Source organism: Hippocampus comes, unplaced genomic scaffold (genome assembly GCF_001891065.2).
Source record: "Hippocampus comes isolate QL1 unplaced genomic scaffold, H_comes_QL1_v1.1 scaffold39, whole genome shotgun sequence".
Classification (NCBI taxonomy): domain Eukaryota; kingdom Metazoa; phylum Chordata; class Actinopteri; order Syngnathiformes; family Syngnathidae; genus Hippocampus; species Hippocampus comes.
This window is the reverse complement of record NW_017842054.1, coordinates 428,237-451,696: the sequence shown is the minus strand read 5'-3', so window position 1 is coordinate 451,696 and position 23,460 is coordinate 428,237. Positions and strand designations below refer to the sequence as shown.

The 23,460-nt window shown below is 52.5% G+C and overlaps 1 protein-coding gene and 1 long non-coding RNA gene across 2 annotated transcripts in view; one reads left to right on the top strand and one right to left on the bottom strand.

Annotated features, from left to right (window-relative positions):
- arid5b (AT-rich interaction domain 5B) overlaps positions 1–23,460 on the bottom strand; it is a 50,041-nt gene that overhangs the window by 10,592 nt on the left and 15,989 nt on the right. The window contains exons 5-9 of the mRNA XM_019860015.1: positions 12,106–12,336; positions 4,924–5,045; positions 4,005–4,356; positions 1,539–1,591; positions 843–940 (exon numbers count right to left, since the gene is read on the bottom strand). Of these exons, the coding sequence (XP_019715574.1) occupies positions 843–940; positions 1,539–1,591; positions 4,005–4,356; positions 4,924–5,045; positions 12,106–12,336 (856 nt within the window). The remainder of the gene's footprint in view (positions 1–842; positions 941–1,538; positions 1,592–4,004; positions 4,357–4,923; positions 5,046–12,105; positions 12,337–23,460) is intronic.
- Positions 14,339–21,622, top strand: LOC109510038 (uncharacterized). Its single transcript, XR_002167046.1, has 3 exons — positions 14,339–14,926; positions 17,258–17,343; positions 21,371–21,622. It is a non-coding gene; the product is annotated as an uncharacterized LOC109510038 (long non-coding RNA).

Here is a 23,460-nt window from a genome sequence, read left to right as displayed (position 1 = left end):
CTTTTATATAACTTGGCTGGGTTTTTTTTTTCCCCCTCCACTTTGGAAATCAAAAAATGAGTGAACGGCTTGGCGCGTCGCCACGGCAACATGGCATCGCCCTTCCCCTCCCCTCGCCCAATGACAAGAGAGGCGAGAGCCACGTCGTTGACACTAAAAACAACCGATTAAAAATGTAGGAGCTGTTAAAAGGCGCCGGCCGGACGCTGCATCACGATGGCGCGCGCACGCACACACGCAAAAAGGCCAGTCGATTTCAAGGTTATTGATGGCATCTTTTTCATGACCTCATTTGAAATTCCGAGCGGCGCGGCCCCGCCTGACAGCCCATCTGGGCAAGCTTTTTTTTTTTTTTTTTTTTTGTCCCGCCCCCCCGAATAAATATCCTTCAAGCCTCGCCGATCGCAGCAGCGAACCCTCGGCTTATTGATTTCTTTCTAATGAGCGAGCTGCAAAGAAAAAATTGGGCATCAACAGAAAAACGATCGCTTGCTTGTGTCTTTTTTTTCTTCATCCCCCAGTCGGCACGTGTGAACTCATGTTTTGTTGTGACGAAGCGCCGCTTTGTTTTTTCAAATACGTCTCTACGATAGATCACGTCGAGTTTGTCTCCTTTGAGCGTGACGGCATGGAACGCGGGGGGGCTTTGAGAGGCGCATCGTCATCTTGTTGCCGAGTGCCGCCGAATCATCTCTGGGCATGGACTCGCGATGAAAGGTGCAAACAAAGACACCCGCGGGGAGCGCGCGCTCGGCCATGCCGGCTCGGTCATCGCGCCGCCCCGCAAATACGAGCTGGGCTAATTAATTGCCCCCCGGGCGGTGAGCGGGGCGCCGACTCACCTCTCGTAGTGGCGGCGCGTACACGTGGCGGCGCTGGTGCTGCTCGGGTTGCCGCCCAGTTCGTCGTACACGTGCTTCCACTGCCGGCGCGCCGTGATCTGCGGGGAGGACGCGTGAGGTCATGTCACCCGGGGGGCCGGGAAGGAAAATCTGACATGAAGGATGTCGGGGGGAGAATTGGGAGGGAGGGAGGGAGGGGGAGGGGGGGCACTTGGCTAAACCGCAGACTCACTCTTCAGCTCACCATGTCTCCAAGTCACTTTTTCCCGACGGCCTTCAATTCCAGTGGCATCATTTTGGACGGTTCGGGAGGCGGAGTTTGGGGGCCGATCAAATCATTTGCCTCGACGGCGCTCTATCGGCTTGACGCTCGAGGAGGTCAAGGGAGAGAAAAGGGTCCCGGGAGCCAAAATGTTGGAGAGCCCTCGGCTGGATGGCCGTCGGACGTTCGGGACAACGTCGGTGCCGAGGGCTGAAGACGCTCGGATGAGCTCGCTGCGCAAGAAGGAGCGAGGGCCGGCCGGGTGGCGCACACTTTGGCCTTTTCTCACTACCCGCAATCGCGTCCCAATACTTTTGTCTGAACGCCGGCAGGTGAAATTCCCCCCCGCCCCCCCACAAATGGGCCAACTGGCGGGAGGAGGAGGAGGAGGAGGAGGAAGGGACGAGTAGACGGGCACATATGCGAGCACTTACCAGCTCATATCCTCCCAGCTTTTGCGCGGCTTGAAACATGGTCCAAAGGTTGACTGGGGGGGGGGCAGACAAACAAGGACAAGTCAGCAACTCTGGCAAATCACCTTCTTCTGACAAGAACAACAAAACAAACAAACAAACAAACAAAAAAAGCTTGGTGGCCATTTTTAAAAAAAAGAACGTTGGCTCATTTTTTTTTCCAAGCACGAAACGGCAAATGACTTCATCAAATGTTCCTCTTTTCATGCGGCGGCTTTCCACTTGAGTCCACGTTCTTGAACCGTCGCAAAGTCAGGACCCACTTTGGCAGAAAGGTCTTGACTGAACACAACACAACAGAACATTCTTCCGTTGAAGACACGAGCTGCAGCAGGGTAGCCAAAGATGGAAGCGTATAACGGATGCAACTTTTTGTTTTTTTTCACATCCCATGTTTCACTCGTTTGCACTCGTGTGACTGTTAGGAATGCGGAAAAGAGAACAAAAAAAAAAATCATGTGGGCAATTTGAGCCCAGATTTCTATTCCCGCCGATGTTGTCGTTGGCCACCACGTTGGCTCGGAGCCACATGAAGAAGCGCCAAAGCAAAACGCCGTCCGTCTTTTTTGGTGGGATCACACCGCGCCGCGACTTCCCTTGCAAGTTGTCAAATCAGGTCCTCCACTTATAGCGGGCGCTGGCGGCGGGGACATCATTGCGCGGGGGCGGGGGCTTTGAGAAAGCAGAGGAAGCGGCCAAGGAGCATTTTTTTGGGGGGGGGGACGACACACACACAAGTGTGACTTGCCGCAGCGCCAACGATGGGTGTTGACTTTATTGGAAGGAATGTGGACATGACATCTTCCCGCTCGGGCCAAATGAAAGCCAAATGTTCGAGTGGTACGAGCATTTCCGAACAGCCGAATGCTGCCGGGCCGCGGCGGCAGACCCACAGGAGCCAGCCCTCTCTCGCGCACCAAACCTTCATCAAATCCAAACAGAAAGCAAAAAGAAGGTGGCAAGCAAACGCCACCCACCACCTACTATTTTATGTGGCTCATTTGTGCCCGAGTTGAAGCGGTCGCCGTCGTTCGTGTGTACCATTTTCCGCTCGTGTCACTTTTTTATTCTTTCCGTTTTCAGCTGCTGATTGAATGAAAGTCCGAGTCCCGGAGTCTCGTCTGCTTTGAACACGCGCACTCACTTCAACAACTCGATTGATTTGTGAGCACAAAGGAGCGAGCGCATTTGATGGCGTTACGAGTGTTGCGTAACACGCTTCTAAAAATAGCCTCGTGCGCGGCCGCCTGTGTCGGAAAAAGCTCAACCGCAATTTCTCCGCTAAACATTTGGATTTGCTTGCCGCAACATCGTGGCTTCGCATTTTGAGTTGGTGGGCCAATAAATCGCGCAGGAAAAAAGGAGAGAGAGCGAGAGCGAGAGAAAAGACAAACGGGGGGGGGAGAAATCCATCCAAATGCAATCTGTGCTTACACAAAGCCTTGCATTTGTCAAAATGACATTTTCCTATCTGCGCCTTTGACAGCATTGATTCGCGCCCCCCCCCTTCCCTGTTTCCTCCTCCTCGTCGCTGCGAACCTTTGCGCGATCGTATTCTCCCGTCCCGCCGCATGATGGACTACTTCGGCAGCTCGTTCTACGGAGCGCCTGGAACGACCTCGCCGGGCTCGAGGGCGGCGAGCGACAAAGTGCGCACACGCGCACCAAATTTCCAGCTTCATTCGTCACCCGGGCGGGTGTCTGGAAGCTCTCGTTTGCGTTTCTGCCTCCTCGCCTTCAAAAGGCCCGCTGCGGGGAAGAGCCCAAACGGTGAAATTGCGGCCGCTGACCGGCGCAGGGCGGAACCCTCCCCTCGAGATTCCAACTCGGCCGACGGCGAGCCGTACGAGAGCGGGCGGGACAGAAAATGCATCGCGCGGATGCCACTTTCAACTTGAATAAACGTCCTCGACCCGGTTCCGGTTCGGCCCGGCTGACGCGCGAGCATCAGAAGGGCGGTCCCTCCGAGGTGCGCTCGTTTTGCTCGCCGTTTGACGCGCGATATCCCGGCCTCGGCTTTTCTTGCGGTCATTCGCATTCATCTAAGCGCTTGTGAGCGATGAAAGCCCAACGTGAAGCGCAGCCGTCGCCCCACCTCCACCACTTTGAGGATGAGGCGAGCGAGGGCGAGGGCCTCCTCGCGCTCTTGAAACCCGTCGTCACGTTTGGTTCTTTGCCCCGACGGAAATCTTCATCCGACCTGCTGCGTCTTTCATAAACGTCGAAAAAGAAAGAAACACTCGGCCTCAACGATTCAGTCGATAGTCATTGCTTTTCGTCTCCACGTTTTTGTGAAAAAGTCAGCAACCAACGACGCCAGCGGACTCGGCGGCAGGTCAAGCGACAAACAAGGCTGGAGCGAAGAGGTCCAAATAGGCGGAATCTCGCCCCAAGTGAGCATTGGGGAGCTGAAGCGCGTGGACTCACTCTGTTTGAAGCCCAGGAAGGGGATCCTCTCGATGGGCGTGTCCCTCTTCTTCATGAACTTGTAGAGCTCCACCAGGAAGGCTTGCTCGTCCTCTCGGCTCTCCTCGGACGAGGACGCCGCCGCCGCCGCCGCCTCAGCCGCTTCCGCCGCCTCCTCCAGCTCCTCCATGTCCTCCTCGTCCTCCTCATCCTCCTCTTCGTCCTCCTCCAGGGAGGCCAGCGAGGAGAAGGAATCGGCGAGCTCGTCTTTGTCGCTCCTCTCCTCCGCCGCGTCCTTCTCCTTCCCGCCGGCTTTGTTTTTGGGGGCGGAGCTCAGCCTGCCGGAGCTCAACGTTCGGCAGCTCGCCTTGACCTGGGAGGACGAGAGGGACGGCGGTCGGGTCGCAAGAGTGAGACGCTTTACGCTTTGAAGCGGAAGCCGAGCGTCAACTTTTCTGCTTCCCTGCGCTCGGCTCACCGCGGCCTTCTGATTACAATGGCATCCGCGGGCTCCGATTGAGGCGAGAATGACGACCGACTGGACAAAAGTGCTCACGTTAGCCGCCCGCTTCCGACCAAAAAATAAAAAAAAAAACCAAGTCGTCATGGCCAACGTGACGTGTTTGAGTGATATGGTGATCTCAGTCGACGGGATCGGCCCCGGCGCTTCGGCTCTCGTCGCCGGGTGGCCCTGAAAAAAGCAGCGCTCATTTCTTTGCTGTATTTTCATGCGCACGGATTCTCGGCCGGCGCACGGGAGCCGGACAGACGGACGCCAGCGCCGCTTAGCGATTTGGCCGTCGAAATAACAAGGTCTTTTTCTTCCCGTACCTTTTGCGCGGCATATCCCAACAATACCCCGGCAACTGGCCGAGGCGAGGGCGCTCGGTAAAGCGGTTCAAATGAACAAAACAACCCCCCCCCCAAACGGTTTGTCTACCTTGGAACTTTTGGTCTCCGGGCTGTTGCTGTCGTGGGCGGCGAGCGGCGCGCAGGCGGCGGAGTCCCTCCGCTGCGAGCTGGACAACTTCTTCTTGCGGGGTCGCCCCTTCAAGTTGGGAGCTGAGGACAGCAGCGGGACATCAAAGATCAAAGCGGCGACCTTTGCACGCAGCCTTTCCGCAGGCATCGGTGTCTGGCGTGAAAGCAGACCGGACGCCTCCTGTTGCGTCAAGTCACTCCGTTGGCCGCACGCCGCAATGACGACGACGACGGCGGCGGGAGCATTTTTGGACGACTTTCTTCCAAGTGGGACGTTCACAGAGAGAAGGACGACGTTGCCTCGAAAGAACCTCGACGATGATGTCGTGTTCTCGGAAAGCTCCCGATCGGAGTTCCCGCGAGAGCCGCCGGAAACCCGCCGCCTCATTTTGCGCGACAACGAGGCAAAGTCGAAAGAAAGGAGCCGAGACGGCAACGGGCAACCGCCATCCAAATTTGCAATGGATGCGGCGAGTCCGCAATCGTTTCTTTCAACGAGAAGAGCGGGGGAGATGGGAGCTGCTTGTCCACTTTTGCCGCTGGCTCGACTTTGCAACAAGTGGAAGACACGAGTGACCATTCTTTTTGGTGGAGGACATGGAAGACACCGACATTATCCCAATTTTTTTTTAGAGAGATATCTATCAAACCAAAAGTCTCGCAATGTAGCAATGAATAGAAATGAAAATGAATCGGTCGAACGCACGTGTATTTATAGCAGCGCCGTATCACTTTGCCAAAATGCCGCAGCCTCCTCGGTGGAGGAAGTCAAATTAGGGATGACAACTCCTAATTTGGATCCGAAGACAAATTTGGCACCTCCTGCAGAAACCTAACTTCCTTATTTGGTCAAATGGAGACGTGCATTTTGCTCAGCGTACAAAGTGGGCACTTCCTGCATCCGCTTGAACGTTGCCATTCATGACAAAAGGAGACAAAAACGTGCAGTCGAGATGGAGCGTGTCGAATTGCAGCACAGTTGTGATGGCGGGCTTTTTCGGCGTCCCGGCGACACCTCCCCCATTGACCCTCGTTGCATAAGCGGCCCCGTCTGTTGCCATTATTCCCCCCACAACGTAACACGGCGAGGCATCCGTCGAGCGACGCTCTCCGAAAACGAGGCCGCCGCATTGCGTGGCCAACAACCGGCGGCCACTGCCATTGATTGGCGCCCGCGTGGGGACGAGCCGAGGTTTGGGGACGCTTCATCCGCCTCCCGAGACGATGACTCGTTGCATGTCCCCGCGTGACGCTGCCAAGCGGGACACGTTGGACCAATCCGAAGCTGGAAGAAATGATTTCCAGAAAAGGGCGGGGAAGAAAAAGGACGCTGCTGCGTTCCAATCCTGCGGGGGGCACGAATGCGCAGTACAAAGTGGGTGTATTCCGGGGTTTTTTTTTTCCCACGACGTTGCCATCTATTGGATGCGTTGGGACAGCGCAACGCGCGGCCAACAAGGAACCAATTGCCAGTCCACATATGCACTTTTACCAATGTCGCCACATTTTTGATTGGCGAGTATTTTGCAGGCGCTCAAGCTTGAGATCAACGACCTCCAGGGGTCGCCGGCACCCGCTTTGGGCGTCGCACGTTGGCTAACCTTCCGTTCATAAGACATGTTTTTGGGAAAGCCGACCGACTCTCTCCCTTGCCCGCCCGTTCCATTTTCCACACGACCTCGCTCTGCCACCTTTCAATTTTTAGTCGGCAATCTTCTTCAATGCTAACACACGCGCAAGCACGCACGCACGCACGCACCAGTTCAAATGAAGGCGATAGAGCAGACTGCGCTTCGCTGTGAATTTCTCGCCCTCATTATGAAAGTCATTTGGGAGGGCGAGCCGGAGAAAAATCATCATAATACTTTGAAAAAAAAAAAAGCAGTTGTGTGTTCTTAATTCATTAGTTGTGCGCTGTTGTGCCCGCTCCCCCTCCCCCAGGCCGATGGGGGGGATAACATTATGCTTTCATCAGATGAAATGAAGCAAAACTCTGCTGTTCCAGGAAGGGCCAATTAAGGCCTTCAAAGAAGTTTATTACTGCAACGGATTAAAATGAAAAATAAAAAAAATCATTCTCATCTGATTCATTGGTGCTCTGTGCGTGTGTGCGTGCGTGCGTGTGCGGGGGAGGGCTTGCGAAGGCACAAGCGTTCCCTTTGCAGGGAAACATTTGACAGAAGCTTATTCAGAGTGCAATGGGAACGAAAAGCGCTCCGCTATGGCGTTGCTCACGCATGTGCTGCAAAAACACGTCTCGTAGCCCAAACAAAAGTTCCCTCGTCGTGTGAGGTGCCGGCAGAACATCTCAACATTTTGGCCAAGAATGCACCCGATTTTCATTTCGGTGCCTAACCGATCCCAATCTGGCCAACACTTATTTGACTTTGAACTAACTGGCCCACTAACATGTCGCCGACCGTCTGAATGACTCATTCAAGCGCATGTCAACGACCTGACCGAGAATGGCCAACGAAGCCACCAAAGCCGTTGCGTCGCGAGCAAACAGACCGCGGCGATGAAGGATCATCTCATCGGACAATCTTCGAAGACGGAAGGAACTTCTTTGGTCGGAAACAGCAACATCCGGACCCAAAAAGTAACTTGAAGGTGAAGCTTGAGCCTCACATGTAACATGCACGTCCAGTATGTGACATGTGACCTCCTCTACCTCTGCTGCTTCACAAGGGGAAGTCGATACGTGAAGGTGTCGCGCCCAGGAGCTCCTGACGACAACAAAGCCTTGTTACATAACAACGTGCAGCCTTTGCTGAAACGGGATCACCTTCAAAACATCATTGAGGGCGTCAGGGGGGACCGCAGGGATTTCAATTTGGCTTTCATAGAGAGGGGGGTTGGGGGGGGGGGCGCTACAGAGCAGCTTCAAGGCTTATCCGACTCATTACTGGCGGACAACAAGAGGGAGAGAGAGAAACATTTCAGCATCGCCCCGGAAAGAAATGATCAACACAAGGCCACGTATTGGACGAGAGCGCGACACTGGATGGGATTCAGGCGACCCCATGAGCTCGATGGGGGGAAAACCGCCACTGTCAAATAGGCCACGGCGTCTCCCGTTTTTGCCTGAGCGCGCCGTTCGCTCTCATTTCAAATTGGCTGCAAAAGAGTGACTTTTTTTTTTTTTTGAATGGCAAAACCGGCTTCCTCAGACGCGTTTTCTCATCGCTGGCGTGCTCGTGCGCCCTTCTTAAAAAAAAAAAAAAAGCGATGATACAGCAGGCTCCATTTTCCGCCCCTCATGTAAACACGTCGGGACGGCGGCCAAGCGGGAAGAACCTGCGAGCGAGCGAGCGAGTCGCCGCCTGCAAGGCCTCGTCTCGAGTGATTCAATCACTTCAGGCCGCGACAGGCTCATCTGGTATTTATCGCCAAGCATTGAGGGCTGGGGGGGAGCATTTCGGGGATTGCATCATGATGATTTTTGCAAAGCGACGACTCCTCCCCTTTCGTTTGACAGAAACTGGTCAAGTACGCGCCGCTTCAACAAACGCTAAACGGACCAATTCCGATGCTTCTTTTCTTGACTCCGATGTCGGGCGCCCGGCACATCCCCATTAGGGATCTCCAGATGGTGGCGTCTGCAGTCCGCGTGGCGACGATCAAACCGAAACAAACGCACGACGGCCGCAAAAAGTCATCGCTGATGATAATCCATCCCCCGAGCGCCGCGGCCGCGACAACGTGCCACGCCGAGACGCGAGGGAAGGTGCCTCGCCTCGGTCCGCGTCCACGACGGACGCGATGCCGCCGCGCGGCCGGGATGAACGCGACGCTCGCTATTGGTCACGCTCGAGGTGGAGACTTTGGAAGCGGAAGGGCCGTTTGGAACACGCAAAGGATCCAACGGACGTGGCGGAAGATGAATCGACCGGAAACGGAGGAGGAAGAAAACACCCGCTTGCTCGTTGGACTTGTCGCGAGCTATTTGTCTTGGATTCAGGCAATTAACCTCAGCCAAGCCGCAGATGTTTGTTTACCTCCCGGCGATCTTGCTGAAAATACATACGAGAAGCGGCGGCGCGGGAGGCTGACGGAAATTGCTGCCAAATTTGGCACTTTCCGTGCGCGCCAATCACGCGACGCCCGGCGTCGGCACGGGTGCTTTTTTTTTTACATCGGCCCAAGCTGGAATAAATTCCATCCCCGCAGGGGTGACCAACCTGGGGCCCCGGGGACCATTTGCGGCCCGCCATCGGCGGCATATATCAAAAATGACATTTGACGCGGCACACAAAGCTAGCTGGAAAATAGGAAGAAGAATCAGAAGAAGAACAATGGAGGCGGCGCGACTGCTCATAAATGGACTCCCATATAGCGAGGAAATGACAGCAAGACGTCAACTTCAAGTGGAAGAAAGCGGCTCTTGCATTCTTCCACTTTTTTCTGAATCTGGCCCTCAAACACAAAAGTCTGGACAATAAAATGAGGAAAGCCCGCCCGGCCGGCTTCTTCCATTTCTATGGCGCGAGACTCACAAGCCCTGCGAAGCTCCGACGGGAAAAGCGAAGCGGCAAAGTGAGCGACAACACAAATGATGAGTCACTGCCAAAGAATTTTGGCCACCGCCGCACTCGTAATCGTTTGCTGAAGAGGAAAAACAATGACACTTTTGTCGTCGTCTCCCTATCGGCGGCTCGTAAAAAGACCGCAAACGCTCAACCCAATTGTGCGACGTCGTTTCATTTCACCTCGTGCCATTTCACGTTTCAAAGGGCGAGCCGGCGAGCGGCTCAAGTTGTGCGGTGACATCACACTCCCAAGTTCAGATTGCGCCTTAGTCGATGTTTTGGTTATTTTGGAGGAGGGGGGGTGGCCCATTTTTCTGGATGTGTGTGTCCCCCCCCCAGCCCGCTCCTGTCTATTTCTAGCGCAGGAAGATTGATGAAGCCAAAGCGTCCACGGGTTGTTTTTCATCCGGCAAATGGCGACAATATTCATCTTGAAGGCAATAAAAGGAAGGCCCTTCCTCAGGCTCCCTCTGCGCAAAGGTTGGAGTGGAGCTCCCCGTTTAATAAAAGCCACGCGGCAATGAACGAGAGTCTTTCCAACAAACAAACACGCCGCTGCTCCAACTGCAGACAGACGAGGACTACATCAGAGCTGAAGTGCCCCCCCCCCACACGATTGCCTGGCTCGCGTGTGCCGAGTTAAGCCCGCATGAGGGTTGGGTTTCTGACATAAGAGGGGAACCGAGGGTCAGCACAACTCCGGCGATTCAAGGAGGTGGGACAATGGGGGGAAAGCGGAGCTCACAATACCCCCCAAGAGTCACGCGCAGCAGATGCGTGCGCGCGGGCTTGAAACGCTTTCGATTTGCGCCCACCCGAGCGCAGAGTCCCCTTTGCAAATGTCGGCGAGTGAGTGAGCGAGTCCAAAAACCTCGTCGCCGCTATTTTGTTTCAGAGACATTTCAGGGATTGAAGCTTGTTTTGACTTTTTCTGTTGCGGCGGCGTGGCCTTTCACGACGCTTTGCTTTTGGCGCGCTTGGAACCAACGCGACTTTCCCAAGCCGACGTGGGCGCGGCCGAAGCCGGCCGGGCAGGCAAAGAATGCGCGCTTCTAATTCTATCTGCGACCCGATGACTTGTCACCCGTGTCCTCGAGTGGACGCTTTTCCCCTGCGTGCCTCCGCTGACGGTTAGGCTGTCGGTTGGGCCCGTGCGGGCAAACGCAATTCCAAAGCCACTCCGGCCTATCGGAAGACGGAACAAAGTCACAGCCAGGCGTCTTCCACGCACAGAGCCAACAAATGTGATTGTACAAAGCCAAAAGAAGTCGCCGCCGCTACTTCTTCTCCCGCCCGCGAAGGAACGGTGTGCGCGCGCATCATTTCCTCCTTGCCATTCATACAATGAGAGCACTCAGCGATGGGCAATATGACATTTTTCGGCCTCATTTTGTGACAAGAACATGTGATTTTGGACAGCGTCCCTTCCCGTGGGATTTCTCACACGGCCAACGCCGCGCCTCGGCTCAAACGAGAATGCGTGCTGTGGCTCTGGGGACTCCGTCGAGTGCCGAGACGAGCGTTCCTAACCCTGACCCGCTCCACCGTACCAGTACGGCAGGATCGGGCTACGGCGGCCAGCGCTCGCGCCGCAACGGCGGTCGGAGGAGCGCTCCTAATTCGCTTTGACAAATGGGACGAAATCATGCCGTCTAAATATAAATCGAGAGTGAGCCGCGGCCGCCGCTTATGCAACCGGCGTGCCCGAACTCCCTCCTACTGCGCCGCTGTGATGAATCCATAACCGGGCTGGCCGGGAATAGACTCAATCACACCATTTTTCTCTTTTTTTTTTTTCATCTGGCCGACCAGCTGACGCGCACAAGCCTCGTTCCGTCGCCTCGCTGCAGAAAAGAGAAAAGTTGATTATGTCACAGCTGGGCGCCATTACTCCAGCGCCGGTATTTACCCGAATCAAAGCGGACGCGGGGCCAGGAAATGGCGGCTTGCCTCCGCGTAAAGCTCACCGGTGCGCTTATAAGAAGAAGCCAGATGCCCTCGGGGGGCCCCTTGGCAGCCTGATGGAAATTGTGCTGCTCGTCAAGCACAAACAGGTGAATGGATAGAAAGCTACGATTGGGGGGTTGCTCGTCAAGCTGTAAAATGCAGAAAAAGCGGCGCTCCCGGCTGCCGAAAACAAAGCTTTGGCGAGGCGATGCGACGCAACGGCGGCACGGAGCCAAAGGCAATTGCAAACTTCTTTTCCAATAGCCGGCAAAGTGGCTTTCCCTTTGCGCCTCTTACGAGGGAGGCACTTACTCAGCAGTCACTTAAGCTGACATCCTGCTGTGCTGCAGGTCAAAATCACTCGCAGGAGAGAAAAAAAAAAATCTTACGTCACTCCTGTTTCAACCACACAAAACGGGGTTCCATCCTCAATTTTTGAACAATTAAAGTTATTATGCGCCCAAATTCTTCTCTTTCAGATGATTCCAGAGGCTTTTTTTTCTGACCGTTCCAATCAAAGGGGATCCTGGAAAAGGATATTCCCATTTCCCGCTTTGTTTTTTTTTTTTCCCTTCCCAAATGACATCTGCAGCGACAAGGTGCGCTAAAGTCTTGCGAAAGGCAAAGAATGGTCGCAGCGACACTCCGGCCGCAAGTCAACTCACCAAAGTGGTCGCAGATGCTCTCGTTGCGCAGCAGCGTGGGATGCTCGAAGGTGTCGCGGCAGTACAGGATGCGCGTGTTGGCGCCCAGCGCCGCGATGCCGCCCAGCGCCAGCACCGTGTGGTTGAGCAGCAGCGAGCCGGGCTGCTCCCGGAGCCGCACCAGCACCGAGCGGTAGCGGCAGTACTGCGGGTAGCTGAGGACCAGCACCTTCCTGCCGTCCTCTTCCTGACCTGTACAAACGCACAAAATTCAATGCGGGAATATTATCCTCGTCCTTTCCAAAAAAAAAAAAGACTGAATAGTGCCACTGGTCACTCTGCTCCAAATGCCCCTTTGGACAGTCGTTGCCAAAGTCTGCGACTTCCAGAATTTGCGGCTGCACGGATTCTCAGCTTGTTCCGCTTGAGCGCGGGCCCATTACCGGTTTCAAGGTCTGCCTTGAAACCGCCTTGGTCCGCTGGAGTCACAGATAGATGCTATACGAGCACCGTCTCACCGACGTGACGGCCATGTTGGCAGGGGCGACGGACCCAGTAAAGGTCACGGAAAGCATGCTTCGTGCCTGTTCTTTCTCGGCTCTCAAACACATTTTGGGTCCAGGATACAGTTGTTTTTTTTAGCCTTTTGTAATGACATCCAGTCGTAATGGAGGTGAAAAAAGGAAGCGCGCTAACCTCGTGGCAATGAGATCGACCAGCTGGACGTCATTAAAACCACCCGAGCAGCCGCCAAGGTAAGCCAGGAAGCAAGTGTCAAGCCTTCTTTTTTTTTTTTTTTTTTAATATTCATTTACAATAACTGAAAGTGAGAAAAACAGTACAAAATAATCCTTTTGCACTGTCTAATATGCAACACACGATATGCAAGCAATGTTTGCTATATCGTGCAGCGCGAGTGTAAAGTGTGATGTCATTCTTGGTCCTTGAAGTATTTTGACAAAAGCCAGAAAGACATCTGCAAAGTGTTGGAAATTATCGAGGGGTGAATTAGGAGGGAGGGGAGGGGGTACACAAACAAATCCCCCCCCCCCCCGTCTTAATGATTTATACATGTCCATTCAAATGCACAGAAAAAGCCATCCAGTACGAAGAAAACGATTCTTTTTTTTCAAATGTGCCATTGACATTTGGGCCGAATTTACACGACATGATTCAAGTTCTTAAATTCTGATTTACTACAATGAGGCCTGGGGGAAAAAAAAAATCCAATTGGAATCAGACATACGTGGTAGCTGAAGGCAAGAGCACAATGAAGAGTGCTGATTGACAAGGTTCATTAACGAGGGCGCCGCCATTTTGGAGGAGTTCAAGAGCGCCCAACATCTCACCGGATTCAAAATGACCACAGTCAACACACTTTGACCAACACAGTACAGTAGATGTACACACACACACACACACACACACACACACACACACACACACAACGAATTAGATGATGCTCAGCTGTATGCGCATCGCCCCGCAAACGCGCATATCATTCTGACTCCTGCATAACAGTCAGGACATTTTTTATTTAGAATTGTTGAAAATAATTGAAACAGGCTCGCCGTTGACTTTTCTTCAAGGTGGGTATCTGATGAGAATAACCCCAAATTGTGTGCAAATCTCCATGCATTCGTCTGGCGGTTTTAAGGCTTGCTCTGCACATATGTCGCCAGCGTGCAAAAGCGTCCGACGACACGCTTGTCGAGGCCAAGGCAGGCAGTTGGGAAGATAAATAAGAATAATTCACCGTCCCCCGGACCTGCTTTTTTAATGTGTGTGTGTGTGTGTGTGTGTGTGTGTGTGTGTGTGTATATTTTTTTATGTTAACTGTTTTGTTAAGCACTTTGTTCCAGCTGCAGCTGTTGTGAAAGCGCTATATCCATCAGGATGTATTGTATTGTAGAACACGGCGGCCTCCTGACAGGGAGCCAAGCAGATCCATTCATCTGGTTCAGTCCTATTCCGCAAACACGAGCGTATTCAGCACACCGAGTTGAGACGAGTGCTGGCATTCTTGCAAAAAAAAAAACAACAAACTTCCACTTGAACCATTGCGATTTGCGACCAACATCATGCCCGTTGTCTCCAACCGCCAATGCAAATGACGTAGCGCTGCGAGAAAGCCCGAAGCCGGCAGATGAAGGGGATACGCTGGCCAAGCTGCACCGCGCCGACACCCCGCACGCATGAAATATTGCGACGGTTTCCGCGAGCAGGTACGGCAGCGGCTTTTTTTTTCCTCCCCCAAATGTCACGGCTTTGATTCTCTCTCTCTCTCTCTCTCTCTCGCTCTCTGGCCCGCATTGCACTTGATTACATTCAATTTGCACAGAGCGCCGCGGGGCTTTAATGAGCATACAAAGGCATTTGCCGAGGCCCGCGCATTCGTGCGCGCTTTGGAAATTTCCCTCTTTGTCCTTGCGACGCGACATTTCCCAATTAAAGGCCGGGGCATGTGTTTGTGTCGGCGTTCTAATTGGGCGCGGCCGCGCGGGGAAGCGTTTTGCCGACGCGGCCTCATAAACGGCGGCGCTGTTGGGGTCCCAACAGCTCCGTCGCATAGTCAAGCGCCAAACGCTGTCACACAACTGTATCGTGGGATGTTCTCGAGCTTTGACGCCTCATAAAGGGACCGCGCAACGGAAAAGGGACTTTTTCATTGCTCCGATGTCAAACGTTGGGCCCGCCCGGTGCCCGTCCATCAAGTTTGAAAAGAAACAAATATCTTGCGTGGGGCGACGTGAGCCGGTCCACTGTTCTTTCACAGTACGTCCCCGCGGAATTTGCCCACTGGACTACGCCGTCTGAAGCGCTGTCGTGTTCAAGCCGCAAGGTAAGCAGAGCTGCAGCGAGATGAGCGAGAGGTGTGGCCGCCATGAAAAACAGAGAGCGGTCTCCGGGTGACAAATAGACTATTGTGAAACTTAGAAACAGCTCACGACACAATTTATTACATATCTCCATTTATTTTTTTTTTTTGCTAGATTTGTTTTGTTTTTGGTTTTTTTTGCTGTTGTGTTTTATCTCAAGCATTGGAAATGGCTTGTTCTCACAAACTATGCATTTGTTTTTTTTTTTTCCTCATGAGAAGCGACGACCTTGGGGGAAGGCAGATTCGGCCCGGCGCCAGCTCTGAAACGTTTCGCCCCAAATGCTTCATCAGCCCGGCACGTGCGCACAACGTTGGGGACCCAGCGGCTTCCCTCCACATTTTCCAGGCTCGCAATCATTCCCAACAATGGAAATGGCAAAAGCGTTGCATGAATACCTTGACGCGCTTTGTGTCGCTTTCCTGCGGCAAGTTTGGGCAGTAAAAATTCCCTTTGGCGAGGTTAGGAATCATTTGGAGACTTCGGTGTAGGCGCAGAGGATCCCCCGTGCCATTCAAGTCACGTCCCGAGAGAAATTGCGCCTTCTACTTCGGGCTCTTTGTGTGACGCACACGCACGTCCGTATTGTTATTTATTGATGGCCCGCTCTGCGTGATGGATGCCGCTTTGTTTACAGCGGCGCGTCGCTCTCAATTAGCGGAACGACGTTCTGGTACATTTTGTCTCATGGCAGATTGGACCAGCGTTGACTCATGCAAATTTCATGAATCGATGTCATTGTTTATGTAACGACGCCTTTGCGGGAGCAGTTGCCGTTAACGGCCCCCGGGCCTCCCTCTTTCCACTTTCAAGTCGTGCGCCCCCCCCCCCCCCCCCTTGGTCGCCTTTCAAGAACAGCAAAGCCAAAAGCCAGAAATCATGTCGCGTACGTGCGAGCGCGAGGAGGACGAGCGTGAGTCACGCGGGTGTTACATAGGATGGGAGGAGGCTCGATGCAAAGCGGGAGCGCTCACCGATTGGACCGCTCTGACCGATGTGCTGAGACGGGCCGCGGGGACGACGGCGGAATGGCAAACGACAAGTTTTCTGTTTTGGAAAAACATGTTGGCGCAGGAACGCCCCAGGAATTCCGATGAAAATGCCACAAAGAGATATTTTTCAAACCTATCAAAATAAATAAATACAAGTGGGAAAACACACACACACACACACACACACACACACACACACACACACACACACACTCACACGTTAATGAAGGGAACAGTTTAAGTCCAAAAAAAGTCTGCCTTGTTAATCCACTTTTTGGGGTTCCAATAGTCGTTTATTTTGATGGTTAAGTCCACGGTGGGTCACGTGACCTAAGAGCATTTGTGGCGTACCAAAGAACCAAAGCTACCAAGACGGCAAAGCCCTTGTTGTCTTCCTTCCTCGCCTGCGAGAAGAACCAACTGGACGAAGATTTGGAAGACGGCGTGAATGCAAATGACAGCAGCCCGTCACATCCGTTGCTTTCACTCATTCTATTGCTGGCACTTTGGCTTTACGCTGCGCGTTTCAAGCCACATTCTTCCCGTCCAATTCAAATGTGCATCTTTGAGGGAGAACGGGTGGGGGGTGAAATGGGATGTCCGCATTTGAATTGCATGCAGGCTCGCGATCGGATTCCAGCTTCCGATTCAACTGCTTTCACATCAAGTTTCCTTCAGAACTGAAAAGTTTGCCAAAGGTGCATGTTTCTTCTATCCTGAAATATAAATATTCTCGACTAAAATAACAATCTCCAATTGAAAGACTGGACCTTTTTTTTTTTTTTTTGAATCACCACAAAATATGCACATGTGAAAATGTTGAAAACATTAAAAGAAATGGCAAATCTCTAATATATGAACGAATGACTGCAGGTCAAAATATTATCTTTTCATTTTGAATATCTCAAATATATGCAATGCTAATAATATAATGCGCTACTCTTTTTTTTTTTTTAAACAAGGTATTCAACTAAATGTTTTTTTTTCAATTAGGCGGCACGGTGACAACTGGTTGGCATGTCCGCCTCGCGGTGCAGAGGTCGTGGGTTCGAATCCGGACCCACACAGATGTAGATTAACCATCTGCAAAATTTCTGTTCGGATGCCTTGAGCCTCGTTGCAGCCGTTATGCCGCAATGAATAAATCAAGAAGAAGGAGGGGGGGGGGCTCTTTCTTTCACCGCCGTTATTGCTCTTGTTTGTTTTTGGCGACTGTTGTTTTTCCAAAGATGGCCACGGTTTCATGAAATTGTGCGTTTCTGTCCCGACAACACACTGACATCTGTGGCTAATGACTTTCAGGAGCTTTGGATGATGAGGAATAATTGGATGGCGCGGCGGTGTGCGCTTGGAAGAGGCGCAGAAACGTTTGCCACATCTTTCGACGTGTGCGTATATCGAGCAATTTCTACACGCTATTACAGGCTCATTGAGTTGTTTTTTTATGAACATGCTCCCTTTATGTCACGGCAGCGTGCGCAGCTGCCGATTACAGAAGCAAACGCGGCTCACGTGGCTAATGACTAGCGCGCTGCTGTTCCGGCATTTGGTGATCAAGTGAGAGAACAAACATGCTCGTGTTGAGCATTTGATCAAAAGGAAACTCGCGTTAGCGTCAAACAGCATTTCGTCAGGCTCAATTGTCAGAGCGGCATGAGAAACAACAGCTCGTCTCAGCTACCCGAGCGAGTTGACCGACACGCCGCGGTTCAAAACAGGCGAGGGGGTGACGGCCAAATTTAGTACCTACTAGAACCCATATGTCCAGCATCTACTCCAAAGAAAACGCTGATCACTTCTATCCGCCCCAAAATTGACTGGCTAGGAGTGGACATGTCGATGCTAGGGCAGCTCAAGCCGAACTGAACGCATCCGCTCAATCGAGTAACAAAATGACGAAGCCAGTCTTGCGTACGTGTCGAAGATACTTTGCCTGTGTCAGCCTTAAGATGCCGCAACGCACCTTGACGGATGGCGTTCTGCTGCGCTGGCCTCGTAAACTCCTTCCCCTCTCATTGGCGGCCGTCTGCTCAAAAGTGAGACGGGACCCTTAAGGTTTCGTAAATTCTCTGGAGGGGGTGTAACATGGAAGATTGACCTTGCAAATGACTGGCGTCTCTCAAATGTGCGCAAAACTACAGCCGATGCCCACCGCGTTTTGGATATCGGGCTGTCGTTTGCCAGCATTCCGGGAGGCGTTCGAGGACAGCGAGCAAAGCGGCAGGCGGCCGTCCGTGTTCACAAAAAAAGAGTGAGGCGGTCAAAAGGCGCCGCGGTGGGGGGAGAGCGCACGGCTGTTCTCCTACCTGGCAGCGGCCTCCGTTTCCATTCGACACCCGGCGTGCGCGTTCATGATCTCGCCGCTTACATCGCACGGCTTTTTGTTTGTACAGCTCGCTTTTCTGAACAAAAACGTTTAATACCGATCCAATGAATACATGACATCATCATAGCATGCATTAGATGATGCGCACTTGCTCCACGCCGCAAGCATTCTCAACTCCCTTGAAAAAATGTCCGCTTTCCGGAGGCGTGCATGTCAAGAAAGACGTGGACTGCCACGCGTGGTCAGAGCATCGAGGTTTACAGCCAACACCTGCTATTCACGATTCCAAAGGCGTTTATTTGAGGCGAGGCATTTATCGAAGGACGCGCAACGACATGGCTCCTTCATAACCGCGGCGTCGACCGTACGCCACATCAACACGCTAAGCGGTCTCACGTCGTAACCGTGCGGCTAATTTACCCGAAGGAGTGAAATCCCCCATTTTTGTGGTTGCGGCACCCGGAGAAGGGCGGACGCGGGGTGCGGGCGGTTGCTTATATTGAACGTGATGCGCCACTTGACGTGTCCAAATGCTCTCGTCCCGATGGTAATGGCGTGCGTCCGACAAGAGCCCTCCGTGCATGTGGGCTCCTGTTCGTAATTACGGCAAAGCGCAAAAGTGCTCTCGTTTGTTTTGGAACAGGAAGGAGGAGGAGGAGTACAAAAAAAAAAAAGGAAACATTTGTAGAATTTTTTTTTTTTTTTTTGGGGGGTAACCGCAGTTTACATGGCAAAGGAGCGGCAATTCAGCTCGACTTGGTTGGCCGGGTAAAACGCAGGCACGAAACGCGACATGTCGGCCGGGGAGAGAAGAAGAGAGGCACTTTTCCTCCAGTTGATTTATGCGATTCGATTACATGAAACATCCCCTCCCCGAGCGGGCCGGGCTCCCTCGCAAGCGGCGCTGGCGGCGGCTCTAATGTGTCTGGCGCTGGGCCAGCCCGATGCCGCCTCGCCTTATTGATTGCCAGATTGAAAAGTTTGCATTTAATAGGCCCTGTAATACATGGAGGAGTTATTCAGCAGGGCTCTTTGCCTGTCAGAACCAAAGAAGAAAAAACACAACAACACTCCAGTGGTCGTTTTCTGGGTTTTTTGACAGAGGGAAAAGAAAAAGGGCCCTGAAATGAAAACACAGCTGCGTCAGCAGAACAGAAGTTGCTTTTGACAAGCTCGGGAGCGCCGAAAAACGTGCGTTTGGAGTCGCTTTGCGTGGAGTCATTGCATGGACCTTTTGTGTTGTTGTTTTGTTTTTTGTTCCCTCCAACCCCCCGAAACTTTGAACCCAATATGCCATTCAACGGCTTGGGACGAAAAACATGGGATGGCCATGGCAGGGAAAAAAAAAAAACAACAAATCTTCCCAGATGTCAGATTTCACGTCAAAGTTTTGTTTTGTTTTTTTACATTTTGGGGTCACGTCGTGGGCCGCTGAAAAATGGATGGCGTGCCGCGGGTGGCCCCGGGGGCCGTCGTTTGGACACCGCTGCGCCGAGCGAGCGGCAAGCCTCTCTCCTCCTCTTTCCGTGCGGGTGACGACGACCGCTTTCATTTGTCGCGCGCCAACTCAATTGAGCGGCTGTGATGGGACATCTCGGAAGCTTGTCGGCGTGGCGAGGAGTCCCCCCGCGCCCCGCCTCGGCTCAGCTGGGCAAATTATCCCCCCCCCGGCCCCACCAAACACGGTCGGCGAATGACATGTTTGCCTTCAAAACGCTTGTTTGACAGGACAGTAAGTTCCCTCTGAGGACAGTTTGTGGGGGGGGAATTCGGTCAGGCAAGGAACGACACGCCATTCGACATCAAATTTGCCGTGTGGGGGTTTCCTCAAAGAGGTGCCCCCCACGCACCATCAGCTCAGTCATATTTCGGCGGGCGCGCGCCAGAGGAAACGTGATTTGATGATATGCTTGAGGAAGACGGGGAGAAAAAAAAATGGAGAACAGGGGGAAGAGGAAGACTGGAGCCCGTGAGACCAGCTCGGTTCCCGCTCTTAACTGGAAGGACAAAGCCAGAGGGCGGGAATTTGCTCCGCTAGGTGTGGGAAAATGCCCCACATTTTCCTCCAGAAGATCATCGAGCACGTCACGGATGGAAAGCCGGCGACTCCTGGGAAACCGACGGCACGCGTGATGCCGGCATCCCATCGGATGCCTCCGAGAGCATCACAGAAGCAACTTCTCGGCAGGGGAAGGCGGATTTGGGTCTTTTCACAAATATTCGGGGGACGTTCATCTCCAAGTGATGTGAGGGTTGGTTGCTTGTTTTGTTTTGGTTTTTTTAACGACTATTCGAACTGGGAATTTTTATCAATCGAGTTCAAGATGAAAAAAGTGAAACGAGTCATGGTTTTCATGTTTGTTTTGGCGAAATGATGATTGTGCGGGCAAGCCCTCAGAGTCATTTGGAGAAATAACAAATTACATCCGCACGTACTTAATAGACGTAATGTTGTGCCTTTTATTTTCGTGCGGTGTTTTCGTCCCAAAAACTGTTCGCCGTGAAAAATGTTTGTATGAATGACTTGTTTCCATTTCATCGTTTCATTGTCATCGTTTGAAAAATGGTCACCTAACGTCTTCCATGGTGCGCATTTCTGCCCCCCTACCCCGCACGGCGAGTGCGACTCCTCGCCCCGAGGCCAGGTATCCCGCAAAGCAGATGGACTCGGCAAACTCCGAAAAGATGCAGCGTTATTAACCGTTCAATCTGCGCCCCCGTTAGCCGGCAAAATCGGCGCGCCTGCGCGGAATGCGAAATGTCGCGCGGACCAAAAGCTGCGGTCACCCGTTGAAATATTCATGGGGCCTTTATTGATGGAAGGAGGATCGTTTTAAGAGAGTTGAAAAGATTTGCCTGCGCGTGTGAGTCAGAGCCAAAAAAAAAAAAAAAAAAAAGCCCTCACAAACCAAATCTAACAGCGTTCGAAAGAAAAACAAATGTCATGAATGCGTCGTGGATTTACGCAGGCAGCAGATAAGTGTATCGCGGAGGCGGCTTTCTGGCTCCGTGTCTATTTGAGGAGGCTTGGCAGAGGTGGCGTCAATAGCATCTCTTTTTCTCTCCTCTCCATCCGCGCGCTATTCCAGACCCGACTAATGGAGAGACGAGAGATGCGCAACTGCTGGTTGAGGCCTGGCCTCGCTTCATGGAGAGACGGACGGACGGAGCTTTTCCTTTCCTGGGAGGCCACCCGCGCTCATCGTTTAAGCGTCCCCCGCCCCCCCCCCCTTCCCTCCTCCTCTTCCGTGGAAAAAAAAGCACATGATGGGACATTCCAGAAATAAAATAAATTATTAACCGACATCGCAGTGCACCGACGCTGAATTTGATTAGGATGCGAGGAATGGGGGGGGGGGGGGGGGGGGGGGGGGGGGGGAACTATTCGTAATGAAGATTATAATGAAGATGCTGCCATGCGATAATGGCAGCAATATCAAAGACGACAAGGTGTATGATCAAGAACGATTTGGGGATATCAGCCGTCACATCGATGTACACTGCTGAAAAAGGGCTTGAGAAAAAAAGCTCGGGCTTGCTCACATATGAAGTCAAGCAAAATAAGATAAGATAAGATAAGATAACCTTTGTTCGTTTGCCATTTCTTTACCATTCCCAGCGGGAAAGCGTCCATCGTGATGAGAGCCGATTCAGTCCTTTGAAGACCCCGCCCCCCGCCAAAAACCGCACATATAAAAAAAAAAATAATAATAATAATAATAATAATACAAAAGTAAAAAGCTCCGAAAATCTCGAGACACGTGCTTATTTGGGGGGGGGGGGGGCGGCAGAGCTATTCTGAGGTTTCAATCGTGCTGCTGGCAAAATTTGGTCCATTTGAGATAATGCCATTTGGTCAGTTCCAATGTAGGCGCGTCATTTGTCCAAATGAATGACCGAATTGTTCATCACATCAAAAAATAATCCTAAAAATAATAAAAGGACTTCCTCTCATGCAACGCTAATCACCCAACAAACATGGCGGGGGTTTCTTGAGGGGCAAATGCCAGGATTCTGCTCAACACCAGCTCGGTGACAGCACTTGGTGGAAAAAGGATTTGGTCAACGGCCATGCAAAGTGCAATCACTCTTCTTACAAGCACTTCAACACTGGGGGAGGGGGGGGGCGTTTGGAATTGAAAAAAAAACAACAGCAAGAGGCATCGTTTGATGACACGCTCGAAGCAACGAGCTTATTAAGCGCGCCCGTAACCTTGGCCGACGCAGTTTGCCGATCACTTTCAAAGCCCATTTCTTTTTTTCGGAGCCGCGTGTGCATTTTGTGGCGACGCTCGCAGCGAATCAAAGGCGCTGCTCCGTGTCTTCATGATGACAAAGCCAAATTTTAAAAAAATAAGAAATCAACAAACAAACAGAGCGAGCGAGATGGAGTCACAGTGCGTGCTGGAAATAATGCAGCAATCTGCTATGATGTCATGCCCGCAGCAGATGGGGGAGACGCCCGCAGCAAGAAAAATGCTAATACGAATCTGCAAATGGTGGCTCGGGTTGTTTTCCCCACCGCTCTCTCTCTCGCTCGCTCTCTTTTTCACATCATCAATGGCGTTGAAAAGACATTGTTTCATCTTCACAAAAATCTCTTTTTTTCTTGTCACAGTCATTTTGGCATTACAATTGACTCTGTTTGAAATGAAGGGGGAAAAAAAAAAAAATCTTTCACGCGTACCATCATCAGATGATGATTTCTACGCACGTGCGGCCGCTCCTGCATCCGGGCCATCTTTTCATCCCGCATCGAACGCGAAGGTCAGCCATTTTTAAGCGGTATTAGCTCGGCGCACGTCCTTGGGCGCGATTCACTCGAAATGACCCCGCGAGTCCCCGTGCACAATAGCGGCGCGGCGTGGCGCGGCGCTCCGTTAACGTCATGCGGCAAAAGGATCAATTGTGCGTGGCGGGCGGGTGCGGAAAGCATCCCTTTGGGCGCACGTATGCCGATGGAGCGCCGATGGAGCGTCGCCGTCACGACGTCGGGAGCTGGCGCGGGTCGAAATTCGAAAGCGACGCGACAAAGTGAAGAGCCCAGCCAATACGAGTTGATGGGAAACCGCTGAGCATTGAGGTTGTAAACGCGGGCCGGCGCTTCTCGTGGGATTCGGGTCGGCAGAGGAAGCCTCGCCGAACCTGACCGCCCCACCGCCGCCGCTATTTCCACCAA